Below are 18,838 nucleotides of genomic sequence, written 5' to 3'. Positions count from 1 at the left end.
CAGCATTATAACAATATTTAGAGATGAGAAGCATAGGATTTTTGAAAATTGAATCTATAATCTATAACATGTTTTTGTTTTGGATTAAATAATGAATAATGAATTATTTATTGTTCCTAGATAGGGTCTCGCTCTGTTGCCCAGGCTAAAGTGTAGTGGTGTTATCATGGGTCACTGCAGCCTCGATCTCCCGGGTTCAAGTAATCCTCCCATCTCAGCCTCCTGAGTAGCTGGGACCACTGGCATGTGCCACCACACACAGCTAATTTTTTCATTTTATTTTTGTAGAGGCAGGGATCTCACTATTTTGCCTAAGCTGGTCTTGAACTCCTGGCCTCAAGCCATCCTCCTGCCTTGGCCTTCCAAAGAGCTGGGATTACAGCTGTAAGCCACCATGCCTAGACAGGAGGGTGTTCTTGATGGCTCAAATACCTTAGTGAAAGAGGGGAGTTTTCATTTTTGCAAAAAATGGATGAACCAGATTAACTTGGAAAAAGTAAAGAGGAGTCTTGTCCAAGTGATGAGCTTTGAAGGTGTGGAGAACCTAAGAATGAAAGCAGCAGGGCATATTTTAAATAGCTGTTAAACTCCTACAATCCTCACTTAAATTTAAATATTTAATTGGAACATCCTGTTTCAGGAATCCATGATCTTACACCTTTCTTTCATGTCGTGGTAAATTCTCTTTAGTTCTTTTTTCTATTGTTGAGTAGAAATTGTAACTGCCTACATCTGACAGTATCATAATGTTAACCATCTTCATATTTTTTTCAATAACTATAAGTGGGAAGTAAGTGTTCCTTCCTAAAAGTTAGCTCTTCCTTTTCTATTTTTCTATCATTCAATCTTTACTGTGACCATGCTAGGTGCCAGGCACTGTGTTATGCAGTAAGAATACAGTAGTAACAAAACAGACCTGGGCCCTGATCTCAAAGGTCTTTTCTTGTCCCCCTTTCTGTCAAATTCACTCATATAATAAAAATCCCTCCTTTGCTGAAGGGCCAGCTCTGCCTTATTTTTTATTAGTTTCATTCTCAAAATAAGGACAGGAATATAGGTACTGTGTTTCTTGACCTCCAGACGTTTGATTAATTCTAAGTATTTCACCATTTTGCTGGCTGATAACTTCAAGCAAGAGACCATACACATCCAAGGACATGCACGCACATGCATTATCTGACATACGTAGAGGCCTTGTGAGTGGTTTTTAAAACATATCTTTTTGCCTGAAATAGGAAGGACTTTGGTGGTATCTAAAAAGAAACAAAGAAAAATGAAAACAGATGTCAATCAAATCACCCCATGTGAGTTATCTATATTTTATCCCTAGAATTTACATCTTAAATGGGCATTTTAATCTTGTGTAGTGTAATTCTCATCCAAAAAGACCTTCCATCCAGAAAAGTTCTGACTAAGCCAAGAAATATGCATTCCTTATCCAAAGCTTAAATACTGCTCAACTCTTACTGGAATATCCTTAGAGGGGAAAAAAAAACTTAAGAAGCAAGATAATTTAAGGTAGCCTCACTTTCTAAAATATTTTATCTATTATCTAGGTGATATTAATAATAATAACTCATATCTGTCCATACTGTGTTTCAGTATTTGTAGAAATTTATGTCTTATACAAACATTCATTCATACTATAAAAGGATCAAGGGGAAAAAGTACACATAAAATGTTTTAAAAGGCAACACTCTTGGTCTGTCCAAAAAGAGCTGCTTCTTCATCCAATTTTTGAGTGCCTACCATATGTCAGACTAGAAGCTGGAGATAAAGCAACAGAAACAATGAAAGACAAAAAGTCCTAGCATTATATAACATACTTTATTAATTTATAACTGTTAAAGAGCTAAAGATCTTGGAAGAGGAACTAGTTGATTAAATACCCTTCTAGTTCTCTGCCATAGCAATTGCTCTTGAGGTTTATCTGAAATATGATTGGATTGGTCTTCAAACTCATTATATAACTGAAAATCACAAACAGGACAGATTCATTACGTACAGGAATCCACTTTTGACCTCCTCCATGGGATTACATTCAGAAGAGCCTGAACACAGCCATGTGTTAATTCAAAATAAAAAATATTTATGTATCTCCTCAGCTCTGGAGACGAAGCCCATTTTATAACAAAATTCATATTCCAAAAGTCTGGGGAGACAAACGACAAAGAAGAAAAGTAAATAAACAAGGGTATTCAAGATAAACATTTAATTGTTCAAAGAAATTACAACAGGGAGATGAGTGCCTGACAGAAGCTAATTTAAAGTGGTCCTCTGGAAAGGCCTCTGTAAGAGGTGACATTTGACATGAGATTGGAATATTGAGAAGGAGACAGCCATCAGGGATCTAATGGCACAATGCTCTGGACAGAGGAACAGCAAAGACGAAGGCCTTGAGATGGAAAAAAAGTCTTTATCGTTGCTGGAAAATAGCAGAAAAAGAGAATAATTTGAAATCAGAGAAAATTACAAGAGCTGTCATGAATAGCCTTAAAATCTAATGAATTTAGAATTTATTCTTATAATAGAAATGCATTGAAAGGTTTTAAGCAGAGGAAAGACCTAATCTGATTTACTATTTTCAGAGTTCACTTTGCCTATTGCGTGGAAAATTGATTGTGAAATGGAAAAGAGAAAAGAAGGGAGAGCAGCTGGGAGGATGCTGAAGTTGCATAGGCAAAAAAAGAGTGCTGTGGTCTAGAAGGCAATAGGGACAAAAAGATGTGGATATTTATGGAATAAACTCTGGTGGTGTGGATGACAGATATGCTGATTATTTCAATCTGGGAGGTGAAGGAAAGAGAGAAGTTAATAGTAACTTCTAGATGTCAAATTTGATTCAAGGGGTGAATGATGGTACCATTTTCTGAGTTGGGAAAAGCTGATGGGAAAGGAGTTGAGGAAATGCGGAGTACCTATGTTCAATCCTGGCAAATGTTCGCTTTGAAGGACCTAAGAGACAACTAAGCGAAGACATCAAATAAATAGGCAGCTCTATTACCATCCATAACCAGGATAGCGGCAGCTTAGACTAGCCTATGACCACCTCTAATCACACTAAAACTATGGCCAACAAGCCCAGTTTCTAGATCTTTTAAGTTAAAGCTCCAGTTGTCCATGCTGAAAACACCACTGATTGTAAAGTCTTTAAATGATGATTCCATCCTCTTCTGAATACAAATTAAATACTTAATTCCATTTAATCCTTAAAAAGGCACTACTATTTTCATTCTTTTAAAGGTGAGGATGCTCAGGTTTAAAGAAGTTAACTCGCTCAACAGCACTATTGCAACATCACTCAGCCAGGAAGTTGTGAAATCTAGGACTCAAACTCTCGATGTCTAACTTCAAAAGTGCTGTGCTGCTTTGTGCCCACACTGCTGGACTTCTGATGCAGTCATAGCTCCAGTACTACAGCTCCTGTTAACCAGTAAACTGGCCGATAGGACTTCCATTGCAATCCAAGTTCATAAAGGGGGCCAACTGGATGATATTCTCTACTCTGGGAGTTACCATAAGCAGAATTACAAGATATTTGATCAACAAATAGATAAGATACTCCCTCTTTTTGCTTATTTATTTCCTTATGTAAAGAAAAGCTATAACAACAAAACGGTCATTTTTGTAGCACTTCAGTTCCAGCTGCGGTTTTGGGGATACCCTGGGCCAATTAATGATTAAGTTAATAACTTTAACTATCCTTTTGCCATCACTTGTCATATATCCATTAATTGACCAGGAAAAGCCGTGGGCCTTGATTATTTTTGCTTTAACACTTCACACAACAACAAAGAGAAAAAAAGCATACTCTTACCAATTAAGTTAACAATTCTAGGAGTGCTACAAACTCTTATATGACTCAAAAAATTCAGGCATGCCTGACACAGTTAAGAATTTATTCATTGCTATCTCCAAGGAGTCTTTAAAAAAAAAAAGTTCATAGACTCTTCTGATATATCAGGACATAGTGCTGAATCTAAATGGTAAACATTGTTTAAATTGTTAATCTTTTCATAGGAAACCTCACAAAAATGGGAAATAAAATCACCTCTGCAGTATGTCACTAAAGGAAGCCCTTTACTTACTAATTTGTGCTCTTTCAGGGTTGAGGTCACACGCTGCCATGGGCAGGTGAACGGGCCACAAAGTAGAACTACCTTGGTCCAAATCTTGGTCTCTACCAGTTCACTGGTTGTTTGGCTTTTGAAAAGTTACTTAACATTTTGCATTTCAGTTTTCTCTTCTGTTAAATGAGATTAATAGTATCTACCTTTGATAAATTAAGGCATGAGACATGCTTACAGCAGTGCTGGCCCATAGTTAGGTATTCCATAGATGTTAACTAGTTTTACTTCACTATTTCTCACCAAGCAGATCTGAAAACTTAATACAGTCCTAAACTGTCAAAAAGGGTCAGCAGATAAATTAATTTCCATTAAAGTGAATAATAACAGCACAGCAAACATCTTAGAAAAGAATAGCCTGTGAGGGCAATGTTTTATCCAAAGGAATAAATAAATAAAGATAAAATTTCAGATTCTAGGTGAATGATGTTTTCTAAAAAATGTTTCTAAAAAACATTTAGAATAATGTTTTCTCAGCATCACTCCAGTAGCACCACATCAGGAACTCTATGGAGAAAATCGGTCCCTAAAAGTTGAATGAAAAATATTTTATCAAAGCTTGAGAAAGAGAGCAAAGAGAATTGAAAAGGTATTTTTGCAGAATTTTAAAACATACCATCATCTACATGCAAAGTGTATCTATAGCTATTTACAAAAACAATAAATATGGGACACATCAATTAACTCTTTCTATTTTACTGGAATGTGTATGGCAGAAAAAAAAAAATGGAAGGAGGGTGAGGGCATGTTATTCAGCAGGACCAGGACACGGATTCCAAAGTAATCTGTTCACTTTGTCTAACATTGAACACTTCCTAACAAAGAAATATACAAAAAGTCTGTTAAATACAAAATCTGACATATGCAAAGCCAGTCTAATTTTTAAAGATAAATTATACTAGATAAGGAGAGGACATATTGGGCTGGAAACACATAAACCTCAAAAATTTAGTCATTTAAATTGTGATACTAAAAAGTTCTGTGCAATTTGTCTACTTAATCTGGAAATATCTTACTACCACTCATGTTCAGACCCATCAGTGTTTGATAAGCAATATATCTCTACATCTGAAATCAGAGCAGTATGAGGCCCTTGAAGAGTGAAAAATGTGGTCAAAGGATAGATCCTTGAGTCTCTGGACATCTCCCAACAAATAAGAAAAAGAAACCAGATCCACCATTTGACACACATATAATGGTATGAGATGGGCACAGAGAAAAGAATCACGTTTTAGGTTCTCAACATTACAAAACCTTTTAAATGCTTTAGAAATCACAAAACTTCAAAGGCTAGAAATAAATGAAGGAAATTCCATATTTTGAGAAATACGATATCCAGTGCTTCCAACAGGAATTCTTTCTATGAAAAGTACAAAGGACCCCTCCTGATGTGAGTTCAGGAGCTCAGCAAGGAATAAAAATCTCCTCTGCTAATATTCAGAATTACAGATATTAGTATGTTTCCTTTGTACTAAGCCTTGCTCATGAGTTCACGGAGTCTCGCTCTGTCGCCCAAGCTGGAGTGCAGTGGCGCGATCTCGGCTCACTGCAAGCTCCGCCTCCCGGGTTCACGCCATTCTCCTGCCTCAGCCGCCAGGGTAGCTGGCACTACAGGCGCCCGCCACCACGCCCAGCTAATTTTTGCATTTTTTTTTTTCTTTTAGTAGAGACGGGGTTTCACCGTGTTAGCCAGGATGGTCTCGATCTCCTGACCTCGTGATCCACCCGCCTCGGCCTCCCAAAGTGCTGGGATTATAGGCGTGAGCCACCGTGCCCGGCCATGAGTTCACTTTTTAAATCTATTAGGAATAACATCCTATGTCCAACTGTGGGTAAGTACACTATCTCTACTCTAGTTTGGGCAAGTGAAAGGAAAGAAAGAAGGGCAGATGATATGGCAGAGATTTTGATTTCTATTATGTATGTCTGGCTGGTTTTAACCCTTCCTGCTTTTTCCACAGAAGAAGCTTTTCTGGATTTCTTCCCCCTTAAAAAGAAATGGTATCACTCTCCTAGACTAGATCTGAGGTAAAAACTGAAGTGGTTTTGGCTTTTTCTGATTGCAAAATTTACCTTCATATGGCTATAGATTTTGTAGAATTGGTGAAGAGGCAGGCAGTGAGGAACTTAACTATAGTCCAACCCTGTAGAGCTCAAAGAAAGATCTGTGAATCCCTGGAAGTCCACAAGATGTTATCCATAGGTACACAAGTTCAAAAATCCTTTTAGTAACAAGATTTAATTATTATCTGCCTTTTCATTGTGTTGACATGTGCACTGATGGTGCAAAAGCAATAGTGGTGGGAAACACTGATGGGCAGGGGTACTAAACCATGCTAGTGGTCAGTTTACTTTTCACCACCACACACTCCCAGAAGAATAAACAACTAGTTTCATAGATGAATGTACTTGATGAAGTAGTAACAATGATTAAATTTATTAAATCTTGGGTACATCTTTTTAACATCAACTGTATACTGAAGCATGATGGTTGATTTGAGGAAAAGCATTTGTACAATTGTTTTCAGCTGCAAGCTAAACTAGCCACTTCTCTCGTGGAATACCCTATGTACTACAAAAAGTATCTGACTATGGTTTTTAAGACTCATTTGTTTGATAAACATTTTCTTAAGAATGAATAAAGTAACTGTATTTCAAGAAAAATAACAAAATTTGTCAATAACTACGTGAACTTACAAATGAAAATAAAAATTCCGAAAAACTTGTCTCTACCATTGTGAGATTAACAGCTTCTAATATTTAGGGACTTTTCTGGTGAGATCAATAGTGATGAAAAATGTGATTAAAAATATTTTATAAGAAAATCTGTCAAGTTGTGGGTGATCTGCATAACTAGTAAATCAGTATCTTCCAAATGATCTATGAATGATGCTATAACATCACACATGGGTAAAATTCTTTCCAAGTGCAAGATAGATCTGTGGATTTTGATATAAAAGAGTACAAAAATATCTTTGATGCAGTTTCAGATACCACACTGCAGCCAATCTTTTGAAAACTACCACTTACTGAGTTTTGGTATAGAATCAAAGAATATTTACAGCTATCTTAAAAGGCACTGAAAGACTCCTCTTTTTTCCAACAGCTTATCTATGTTTGTTGTTATATATTTCTTAATATGCTTAAACCAAAATAATTTAAACTAAAATAACATGTAATAATTTGAATGCAGAGGCAGAAATGAGAATCCAGTTCTCTTCTATTAAGCCAGACATTGAAGAGTTTTATTTTGGATATAAAATTATTTTTCATAAAGTTATGTTCTTTTTGTCAACATGTAATTGTTTTATTACTGGTATTTTAAATTAATAAGTAAACATTTTAAAATTTCCCAATTTTAATTTTAATACAATCAAATAGTAGATATACCATAAATCAAAGTTTCAATTATTTTAAGAGGATAAAAAGGAATCTTGACACAAAATGTTTCAGAGCTCCTAGATTATTTTTATGATAGTTTTATAATTTCACTGAATACTTACTATTTGCTACTTGTTTGTAGGAAACTGATGTACATTTTCAGATACCATATTTTCTTCTTATGCAGTAGTATGTATATGTTTACTAAACAAATAATTTGTGCCATATTTGAAAGCTATGTGTCATGGGTCCTTGAAAACAGGAGAACTAAGTATATTAATACTTAACATTATTAACATTATTAATACATATATGTATATTAATACATAACATTATCAATTAATAACAAATGGTTAGGAGCCACTGGGGAAAAAAAACAAAGAAAGGGGGTGGAGGAAAACTTCATAACCAATGATGCCTAAGGCCAACTCTGTCATTTATTAGTATTAATAATGGTATTTGTATGGTCTGCCTTATTTAACCCTTATAACAACCCCATGAAATAGATTCGAACATTATATTGTCATTTTTTAGATGGAAAATTGAATTTCAGAATAGTTAAATGACTTATCCATGTTTAAGGTAATCTCTTTAGGAAGAGCTAGAGGGAAAATTTATATTCTGGAATTCCAATTACAAATCCAGTGACTTTTCTAATTTATCAGAATGAAAACATGAATAGTTGCACATTATGTGTTAGGCAAGATTGAAACTTTTTGATGGTAAACGGGCCTTTAAGAAGTGTTTTGTCTGAAATATTTTCAAAATCCAGCGTTCTCAAGTTTAGAAAAGCAGTTTTCTCTAGAGATTTGTTAGAGTAGTATATGATTTTCTGAAGTAGGTTTTTTGGTTTTGTTTTTTGGTGGTTTTTTTGTTTAATAGTAGATTTAATACAAAATAGACACACTAAAAATTTAATACACAAGTAGACACACTAAAAATCCTCCCTATCCAGAGTTGTATTAAATAATGTATTCCAAGAATTTTTTTTGCTATAGTAATTAGGGAGAGTCCAAATAAAGACAATCTATATTGAGAGATTTTCTGCAATCCAATTAGACTTTCCACTGAAGGCCATGCTGAAATTAACTTACATTGTGTGTCAAACATGCCAAATTGTCATCTCTACCCAAGCAGGTGTCAATGAAAACATATACTTCATAGACTAAGAATAATAACTAACCTTTATGAAGTGCTTACTATATGCCATATATTTATCTAAACATATATGTATTAAAGAAGTTTTTAAAAAATAGTTTATCAACAAAATAAATACATATTCAACAATGAGATTCCTAGAAAAAATGTTTATTGTATCACATTTGAAGTATGAATAACTACAAATTATTGCAAAAATTTCCATCATGTTGCCTGTTTTAAATCACTTCTCACACAGAGCTACTAATATAACTGTTAGCTAATTATAGGAACTTGTGTTTCTTCTTATCTCTGTTACTGACTTGCTGTGTAACCTCAACAGAATTATTCAATCTCTTGGCAATGAGATAAATAGCTTGCCATCTATAGTCTCTTAGGGTCTACTCAAAGAAATTTTTAGAATATTTTGCCGTTCTTAAGCAAAAAGGATATGTTATATGCAAAGCAAATATTTTTCTTTTAGTTTTATGCTCATAAAATAAAGAAGAAAAGACCTAGTATTTACTGATTAGCTGGCAAGTATTTTCACATTTACTATCTAACCTAAACCTATTTTACAAATAGAAAATTTAACTCCGTTGACTCAGGCTTTTGATCTTAGTAAAGTGGTGACTTGGGTATGAATCCGATTCTAGCCTTCTCCTAAGTCCATACGTTTTCTACGATTCAGTTACCTCCAAAGCAGAGTACTGTATGTGGAAACTAAAGGTATAAAGAGGTACGTATTGATAAGAGTTTTTATTGTAGGCTAAGCTATAAAGTTGAGAATAAAGAAATACTGCAGCACAAATTCTAATTAGAACAGAATTCAAATACTTGTGTGTTCAAGTATATAAGCAAATTCCTTCGTTCACAAACAGTCTCAACTGAATTTGGTATACCAGATGATGTTGGAGAAGAGTGTTTCTTTCAGCCAGAGAATGTCATGTTAGGTTGTTAGGTTTAATTCATTTTTTGAGACATTTTGAAAATGAACATTTATTGAGGCATTACTAGATGTTTCATGTTTTATATTCAGTGTTTTACATATGCACCACGACAAACCAATGAGACGAGGTAGCTCATTGAAATGACAATTGCACTGCTTCATATTCTCTTTCAAACTTTCAGTCTCATCCAGTAATTGAAAATTGCACAGAAGGCAATAAGCCAGGAAATTGTGTCAACTATAATATGTAGGCATTTGAAAAAATATATTTGATGCAGCAAACTCTAGTAACTCTATTTCTTCTATTGAATAGGACCTTCTAAGTTATAAGCAACTCGAAAGGGATTATACCTTGGAATTTTAACAGTATAGCTACTGGATGGAATATTATAATTGTCTCATTTATAATTTATTCTTTGGTCCATAATCATTTGTCAAGGCAACTAGAGTTTTCTAGAAATTCAATTTTTAGATTTTCTTATTCAAAGATTTTGATAAACAAAATCTAATACCTTAAGACAACAAAAATCAAACAGACAACATACTAAATATACAAATTAGGTCCTGTGAGTGCTAGGCTGTAAATGGTACATGTGCACTGGTGCTGCAATTACATACATACACAAACACACCCTCTCAAAATCTGGGAGATTAGAAAACTTTTGTCTTAACTGAGTTCAACTTCAAATGAAAGTCTTTAAATGTTTTTATGAACATGTCAAAGTTTTTCATCTTTTCAGAAGGAATTTTGAGATTAACCTTGCTCTGATTCTTAGGTATATCTGTTTGGTTCTTGCTCTTTTCATTTACTGACATTTACACATTGACTGTTCTTAAAGAGTTCATTATACAGTATAATAAATACCATTGTGTTTCTAGCTTGCTGAAGTAACTTCTGTAAAGTTACTTCAGAAAAGCCAATAAAGAATCAATTAATATTTTCTTATAGCCTAGTGTCCAGTAATCAAAGTTCTAAGGATGTAAACACTAAAATCTGATGAATGCATTTGAATTAATGCATAGTTTTAAGTAATACACGTGTGTATATGTCTACATAGTAATAAGCAGCGTGTGTGTGTGTGTGTGTGTGTGTATATTTAAATGAAAAAGACCCTTCAAGACTACACATTTTATTTTTTGTTCTTCCATATTACCAAATGAATCTCTGGTTATGATAGACTAACATAACTCAGAAATGGATATTTTTTTTCCTCAGGGTATTTTATAAAACATAAATATATAAAAGTCCAAAACAGATGATAGTTAGGATCCACAAAGTCAAGACCAGGACCGTAATTTAATTTCTAACTCTAAAATAAGCATTGGAATTTTTGTTTGTCCTTGACAAGTTGCTGGGCATATTTTCCTTCTACAAACTGAGGATAATTATATTAATCTACTAAACAGCTCTGCTATGTAAGTAAACGTGTTAATGCTCACAATGCACTACATATTATTATACCAATCTAAACCATCTGGCACTCAAGACGCAGCTAAATGAAGAGCCTTGGGGAGGTACACAGTTCGGGGGTCAGTTGAGTGGACTACACATACAGAGACATACTTAACATTGCACAAGGTACATTTCCTAAGTGCCAGGCACTAAATAGCTCCTGAGGTTTTCATCATCAGGAATTTGCATAGATTAACTTGTTATTTGAACTAGATTAGGCATGTCGCAGAGGCCGATATTATGAATAATAACCCATTAATAGGCAATCCTCAACGATCTTTTGCAAATGTCACATGTCCAAATAAAATCCAAATAGCATAAAGTTCCCATATTAAGATCCACACTCAAGATTACTTAGGAGAAAAACATTTTTAAACCCATATTATACATCTTTGACAAGCAAATGTCTTTAGCTTTAACTAACCCTGAAAATATGTCTCAAGCTATCTTTAGATAGTAATTACCTGTGGCTTTTAATAAGAAAGATTTAAGTAAAGTTTTGCCTTACTATCTTCCTAAATGTTATATTTGTTAGAATTATCTATTTTAATTACCTTATTTTATTCACAGGAAGAATACTAAAGGAAAACGAAAATAAAGAAAGGGAGGAAGGAAGAAAGGAAGGGAGAAAGAGAAGAGAGGGAGAGAGAAGGAAAAGCTATCCAATTTTTTTGCATTTTTTGTTCTAAATGACAGAATTAAATTAGGCCAAAATTGCATTACTATACTCCAAAAGGTTATTGCTAAAGCTTACAAGTGATTCTTAAAACAGTAACAAAAATGGAAACAGAACATAGAATAAGTTTCTGAATGTAAAAGAGGTAGCATTTCAAATTTCATATCATAAAAGAAATCATCAGATCAATACATCACTATGTCATTTTCAACAATTGGGTCTAAACTTTAGCGTTTCATACTGAAATAGATAATAAAAAAGGGAACTCCAAAGTACCTATATGTCCATGCGGGATTGTGAATAATTCATTTTTGTTTTAAAGTGCATACTATTTAAAATTACCCTTAAAAATCTGTCATATTTCTAACTACACTGGAGCAAAAATTTTAAAAGCTGTGGAAGTTCCCTGCACACAAGTTGTTTCTGAGGTTCTGATATATTTTGAATAATGGAATAGCACTGCGTTGCCAAAGGGAAGAAAAGAAGTGTTACAAAGACGCATCTGAGCTTCACCATGATAAGATGGTTGAAGTGGAATGCTCTTGAACGTAGAGTCACTTAAATGTGTTCTATCAATGGAGTGTTTGGGACAAGAGATAAATCTAAAATAATTCTATGCTTGGACTGTTGGTCTAGTCCCACAGATTAGTGCGTATTTGAGAAAAAAAATAACTGTGATTTTATTCATTTATTTAACTCTGTTAAAACCCACCGATGCCTCCTCTTCTCACTCAGACAAAAAGGCAAAATCTTTACAATTAAGGTCAACAATGCTATGTGTTCCAGTTTCCCATTTCTCCTCTGAGCCTTCTCACCATGCTCCAAGCTTAGATCCTCACAGGCCTGCTCCCTGTACAGAGAGTACTCTTCCCCCTGATAACTGCACAAATCACTCCCACGTCACCTTCAAGTGTTTGCCCAAGTGAGATCCTTTCAAAGAGGTCAACCTTTACCAACTATTTAAAATAGCCATCAACCTCCCTCCATTCCTAGAACTCCTGACTGTCGTTACCCCATTGTATTTGTTTGTCCAGGGCATTTTTCATCAACTACATTTTATACAACATAGGTGTTCTTATGTTGCTTCATTATATATTCATCATAGTCCTGTCTGCTCATCTCCATCCCAACTAAATATTAGTTCCACAAGAGCAGGAATTTTTTTTATCTTCTTTATTCACTGTAAACATTCATTCATTTACCACATTCCAATGCATATAGGCCCAACCCCACCAATTTCCTTCACAACTTCTGACCTCTAAATTCAGTCTTACCAATGGAGAAAGCCTAGAATTAGTTTTATTTCTATCTGCTTGGTATATACTAAGCCTGGAAAATCTACTTTTATCTTTCTCTAAACTCTATCTTGTTTTCTCATTTACTGAAACTGAGCTTCTGCCTAAATTCCTGCTTAGCTATCAAGTTTCAAGTTGCAACTGTAAACAAATCCTAAACCCGAATCTTCTAGATTAGGAGTTAAACCACTTGTGCAACCATTTACAATAATTATTTACAATAATTTCTTCCTGATCTTTTTCACATGGTTTCTAGATGCTAAATAAGGCCCTACTGTAAACTGGACAGATGATAAGTTGCAATTCTTTTTAAATTTTTGTTTTGTTTTGTTTTTTTGAGATAGAGTCTCCCTCTGTTGCCCAAGCTGGAGTGCAATGACACGATCTCGGCTCACTGCAAACTCTGCCTCCAGGGTTCAAGTGATTCTCCTGCCTCAGCCTCCCGAGTAGCTGGGATTACAGGCACATGCCACCACACCTGGCTAATTTTTGTATTTTTAGTAGAGACATGGTTTCTGTTGTGTTGGTCAGGCTGGTCTTGAACTCCTGACCTCAGGTGATCCACTCACCTAGGCCTCCCAAAGTGCTGCGATTACAGGAGTGAGCCACCTTGCCCAGCCCCCAGCATCTCTTGATATAGATCCAGTTCATTAGTTTGCATGAAATCCTAGGGTAGAAAAATCTTAAGATAGACCAGAAATCTGTACACATTGATATGTGAAATATAACATAATATAAAATTTATATAAATTTTATTAATTCTATCACATCTATAATATTCAGTGTTGAATATGTTCATATAAATATTTTGAATATGTTGAAATGCCATGCATTTTATCTGTTATGAATCATTTTTACTAAACGATTAGGTCAGTATATGGCAAACAAGCCAAAAAGTTACATATGCAGCAAAGAAAAATATTTAAAAAAATTAATTCCAGGTTTATGGCCACTATGAATCCCCTGAAAATTTCTCAGGTAATTTGTAAAGTATTCTTGCATGTTATAACACAAGATGTTTTAGAACTGTGCAATTGATGGTGATGTGGAAAATGCATGCTAAATATCTAAGTATTCTTGCCAAAAATGTGTGAGGATTGTCTCAAACATGTTTTTATTTTAAATCCCAGAAGGGAATTAAAAACACATTTTTATATATTTAACATTTTCTTGACATTTTAAGAATTCAGAAATTTAAATACAAGTATGCACTCTAAAAGCAATAGACTATAATATTAGAATCTCAGAATTGAAAAATGGCTAGACAGTTGATGAGTCTTAACTTCCTCTCAGTAGAGGCATTCCCTCATAAAGCATCCCTCACTAACTGTACATCTGATCACTGCATGGTCATTTCCAGAAGCAAGCTGCTCAAACACAATTCAGCTATTTCTGAACAACTCAAAATGATGTGGGGAGGAAGTGAGGAGAGGAGCCGTTTTCTCCATATTATAAAATTCAAACCTGGTTGTTTGTCATGTTCTTCTATGGATCCACCTGCAGCCTTTAGAATAGTCCCTCTTTAACATAACGACTCTTCTGAAAATTTGAGGACATTTCCTATGATTGCCTTCCCTAAATCTTTCCTTGTTCAGATGGAAAGATTTTACTAGGGACATTCCTCTTCTGAAAATCTTCTCAGACTCTTAACCATTCTGCTCTCCCTTCTCTGCATCTACACCCATTTGTCAATGAAATACCTAAATGTGTGTTAACCAACAGACCTATGTGCTTCTATGAGTTTTGTATAAAAGTGAGCCAACCTTTTTTGTCACTATATTACACTATATGTTCATATCGAACTTGCTGCAATTCAGAGTGGCCTTTCTCTTCCTGTCTTCATATTCATTCCTAAACATATAAAGGATATAACTAAATTCCAGAAGAGCACAAATGGACTTTTTTTTTTAACATGTGGATATGAATAATAAAAGGAACTTCATGTAGATGCCATTCATGGTCCAGGCTATAGAGACCTTTAAAATTTCTGAACTTGCTAGTAACCAGCTTAGCCACCTGTATCAATTTTGGACCACCTGCAGTTCTGATAAGCTTGGATTTTACATTTTCCATCAAGCCATTACCAAGATAGCTGAGCATAAGAAAACCTCTGTTGCACTGCTAGAGACTTCTTTCTGGATTGACCTTAATCCACTATGCAATATTCTTTGTGAACTATTTTTCAATCAGTTGCAATTTACCTACCATTATGCTTCAGTTTCCACTTATTATTCACAAGAATATCCGAAAACATTTTAGACACTGCCTTGCTGAAATGCAGAGTCATTTTGATTACATCATTCTATTTTGTCAATTTTAAATATAGCTAAAGAATTTCCTTGGAATATCATTCTTGCTGAATCAATGCTATTCATACTACAATCGAGTATGCTATAGAAACCACATAAGATTTCAAAGAAAAAGTAAAAAACAAAAAGTCTGGTTATGTTTCTAACTCAATTGCAACATCTAAAATTGGTTGATTCATGTCAAAAATTCTTAATAAATTGGCGTCGAATTATAAGGGGAAATAGAACTTCTGCACAATTAGCGCTTGCCTAGAAAGGTCAGTGCTAGTATAATCGAAAACAGAAAAGCTGATCATAGCCAGGAAAACCCTTCTCCAGTCAAACTCATATCCCATGATTTTCACAGAGGACTTGCTTCAATGGAACAACACTGAAAAGAAAACACGGCCTAAAAAATTAATGGAAAGGAACCTTGGAACCATAAAAAAGGGAATTCAGCACAAACAATACCGGAAGTGTTTTAGTTGTTGAAAATGAAGTTATTCTTATGTAAACTTAAATTACAACTACTGGAAGTCTAAGTTCTAAATTTGTTCTTTGAGAATAATAGTATCTGAAGGCAAATAAAGATCATGTACATAAGGCATTTTTAAATCATAAATCACTATCCAATTTTAAAGTTTCATGAATTTTACATACTTTTAACATTAACAGGTTTAAGTCATTTATCCTTGAGCCAACCTCCAGATATATTGTAAATGGTCTATGACAAAGACAATAATATATACTAGAATGCAGATTATAGCAGCCTATAGTAGATTGTATGTTGTAGCTATTTTGAATAAAATTCCTTATTGTATGTAGCATTTAAGTGGTATCTTGACAAAATGGTAGTATAAACCCTTCCTCCTGAATTCACTTCATCTTATGCCTGGGTCATAGAAATCAGAGTTAATATTACCTATTTGAAAAGAGAGTAAATCAGAAGGGAGAGGAAAAAAGAGAAATCCTGTGTGTGCTCAGGATAATTCTTAGCAACAATTTACTTGATCCCTACTCTGCATGCTTTGAGTTTCTGCCCCATTCCAAGTGGACATAAGGATTGGTGCCCCTGGCCCCTCATTTCTCCCAGCTGCCTAACATTATTAAAGTATTATGTCTTGTTTAAACACATCTTGTAATTGAGCAAAGTTTAATAGTTAAAAGTAGAATTTTTAAAAATAAGTGGCCAGAGATACTCTTAAAATCACTCTCATAAATTCTATTAATTAAGTCATATTGGCCCCATTTTACCTCTCAGAGAAGTAAAAGCAAAAATAGAAGAAAAAAAGTTATATAGTGAATGCAAGGTCATTTTTATTCCAAGAATTTTAATCAGGGAGTTATTATTATAGAAAGAGCTTGGGATATCTCTTTACTCCTTAAAAAGTAGTACTGCTAAAAATGCTAGATTATAAGAACAAATATCAGAACTATTGACTTGGCTAGAAGTTAACTGGAAGAAGGATAATATACTTCAAAACTTAAGCAGATTCAGCCTCATTAAAACTTTTAAACGCTTCTAACCTACAGATTTTGTACTCTTACCTTAAACATTTTGATATTTAAAACCGAATAATAAATATTTCTTTTTCTTTTTTTACTTTGATACAAGTTTTCCAACTTAAAGAATTGTTTGCTGAAATAATGTGTTACAAAGTATGTCTTACAATGCTACACATGTGCTTCCTGTAAAATTCATGATAATAAAATAACTCTTCAAAGACTCCCCAAAGTTTCAGAAATGAGAGAGATATATATACATAAACACTAAGAGGCTCTGAGGAAAATAAGTTATTTAAGTTACATTAAATACAGCCATCTTCCAAAGTCCTCCAAAGTGTATATCCAGTCACTGTGGCCTTAAAGTACACGTGACATAGAAGTCTCCTCTGCATTTAAGCAAAAGGAGAAATTTCACGATTTCACTACAGTAAAATAGGATATGAAGATAAGATGTGGGTTTGAAAAAGGTGAGGCTGGAGGCGCCATTGCCATGAAAGAAAAAAAAAACACATAACTTCTTTAGAAATCCCGTTTTAAAAGTTGAAAACAAAGTTCTGTAAAACTTACATATATGTATGTAATTTTTTTTTAGATGCATCAGCTACCCTCCCTGAAGTCCCAGGATGAACCACACAGCTTGGGAAACCTTTCTTTGCAGGATGGGGTCTGATTTGAAGAAATTCTTTTTTTTCCAATTAGAAAAAGTTTTCCTCTTGGAAAGATTTCAAAAATCAATTTACAGGATGTATCGTGATAGCAAGACCTCTTCGAAACGAATGAACAATGAAAAGCACTCCCCGTTCCTTTTGCAGGACTTAGGTAATTCCCCCTTACACTACTCTCTCAAGGCATTGAACTTGAACTTGCTTCAAGTTCCTCTTGCCCCAAAGCGCACTCTTTGAAGGCAAAGCAAGACGGCAGTCCCCAGACAGCAAGTCTCGGAAGAGTGGAAGAAGTGAGGAGTCTCGGTCCCGGCAAAGGATGCAACCCAAACCCATGCCTCGACTGTACCTCTTTGCTGATGTGCCTGTGACTGCCGCTGCTGCTGCGGCCGCTGCGCCTGTACGCCCCCGAGGCCTCCGGAGAGCAGCAGGAGGAGGAGGACCCCGGCGGCTCCCGGCATCGTAGTGGCCCCGACCGGATCCACTTCTCAGGAGCCAGAGGAGTCGCTGCCGCCCTGTCCCCTGGCCTTGGCTTGTGAGCTGAGCGAGCAGCAGCTGCTGGGGAAGAGGAGGAGACAGCCCCCTCTGGCTTTGGCCGGGCCGCCGCCTGAGGGTGGGGGAGAAAGAGGACACTCCTCCACTCTCGCCTTCCCCGGGCACGCGGCCCCAGGACGGCCCTCTATTAAAGGATCCTCCTTTCCTAGAGCGCTCCTTCCCTCTGAGACCGGATCATTCCTAGCTTGACCTGGTATCTGAACTTCTTTTAAATTAAAGAAAGTAATTGACATAAAAGCACTTTGAAATCTGTAAAATCCCTACACATGGAAAACATTATTTCTGGGAAATGCAAACAGCTAGGAACTTTTACCTCTTGAGAAAGGCCTGGCAAAACTGTGTGCAGCCACTGTCTACCTAGAAGATCCAAGACGTCCCCAAGGCCAGAGTGTCTGAGAAGTTACTAGCCGAGGGTAGGTGCCCTCTGGGGACACTGCAGGCTGGGGAACTTACTGCTAGGTAGGCTGCTGGGAGGGCAGTAAAGGGAGTGCAAAATAAAACAGCCCCCCTGGCGTCCCTGAAATGTTCCTGACCAAACTAATGGTTAGAATGAAGGCTTTCAGTTCAGTTAGGAGACATTTACTTAAAGGTAATAAAGTCCTTTGCAATAGTTTCCTTCCAGACTCACAATTTCATCTCTTCCAGTCCTGGTTTCTCCTCTTTCTCCTCCTTAACTCAACAGAACTACTGCCATTCCTAGTTTTTGTTGTTTTTTCGTTTGTTTTTTATGGTCTAGGTCAGTGGTTCTCATAAGGTTTAAAACAACTCCTTAATGGATTTTGTGAGTCGCAGGATGTCTTTTGGTTTAC

General features: G+C 35.4%; 1 protein-coding gene across 3 annotated transcripts in view; it reads right to left on the bottom strand.

The window, feature by feature from the left end:
- The window catches only part of LAMA2 (laminin subunit alpha 2), a 652,245-nt gene extending 634,108 nt beyond the window's left edge, over positions 1 to 18,137 (bottom strand). For 2 of the 3 annotated variants that reach the window (XM_054558144.2, XM_054558145.2), the window contains exon 1: positions 17,824 to 18,137. In XM_054558144.2, the coding sequence (XP_054414119.2) occupies positions 17,824 to 17,935 (112 nt within the window). In that variant the 5' untranslated portion in view covers positions 17,936 to 18,137. The remainder of the gene's footprint in view (positions 1 to 17,823) is intronic. The other variant, XM_054558146.2, reaches the window with a different exon arrangement.
- Between the last annotated feature and the right edge of the window lie 701 nt (positions 18,138 to 18,838).

The sequence above is a fragment of the Pongo abelii genome, chromosome 5, assembly GCF_028885655.2.
Source record: "Pongo abelii isolate AG06213 chromosome 5, NHGRI_mPonAbe1-v2.0_pri, whole genome shotgun sequence".
NCBI classification, from domain to species: domain Eukaryota; kingdom Metazoa; phylum Chordata; class Mammalia; order Primates; family Hominidae; genus Pongo; species Pongo abelii.
This window is presented reverse-complemented; position numbering and strand designations above follow the sequence as displayed.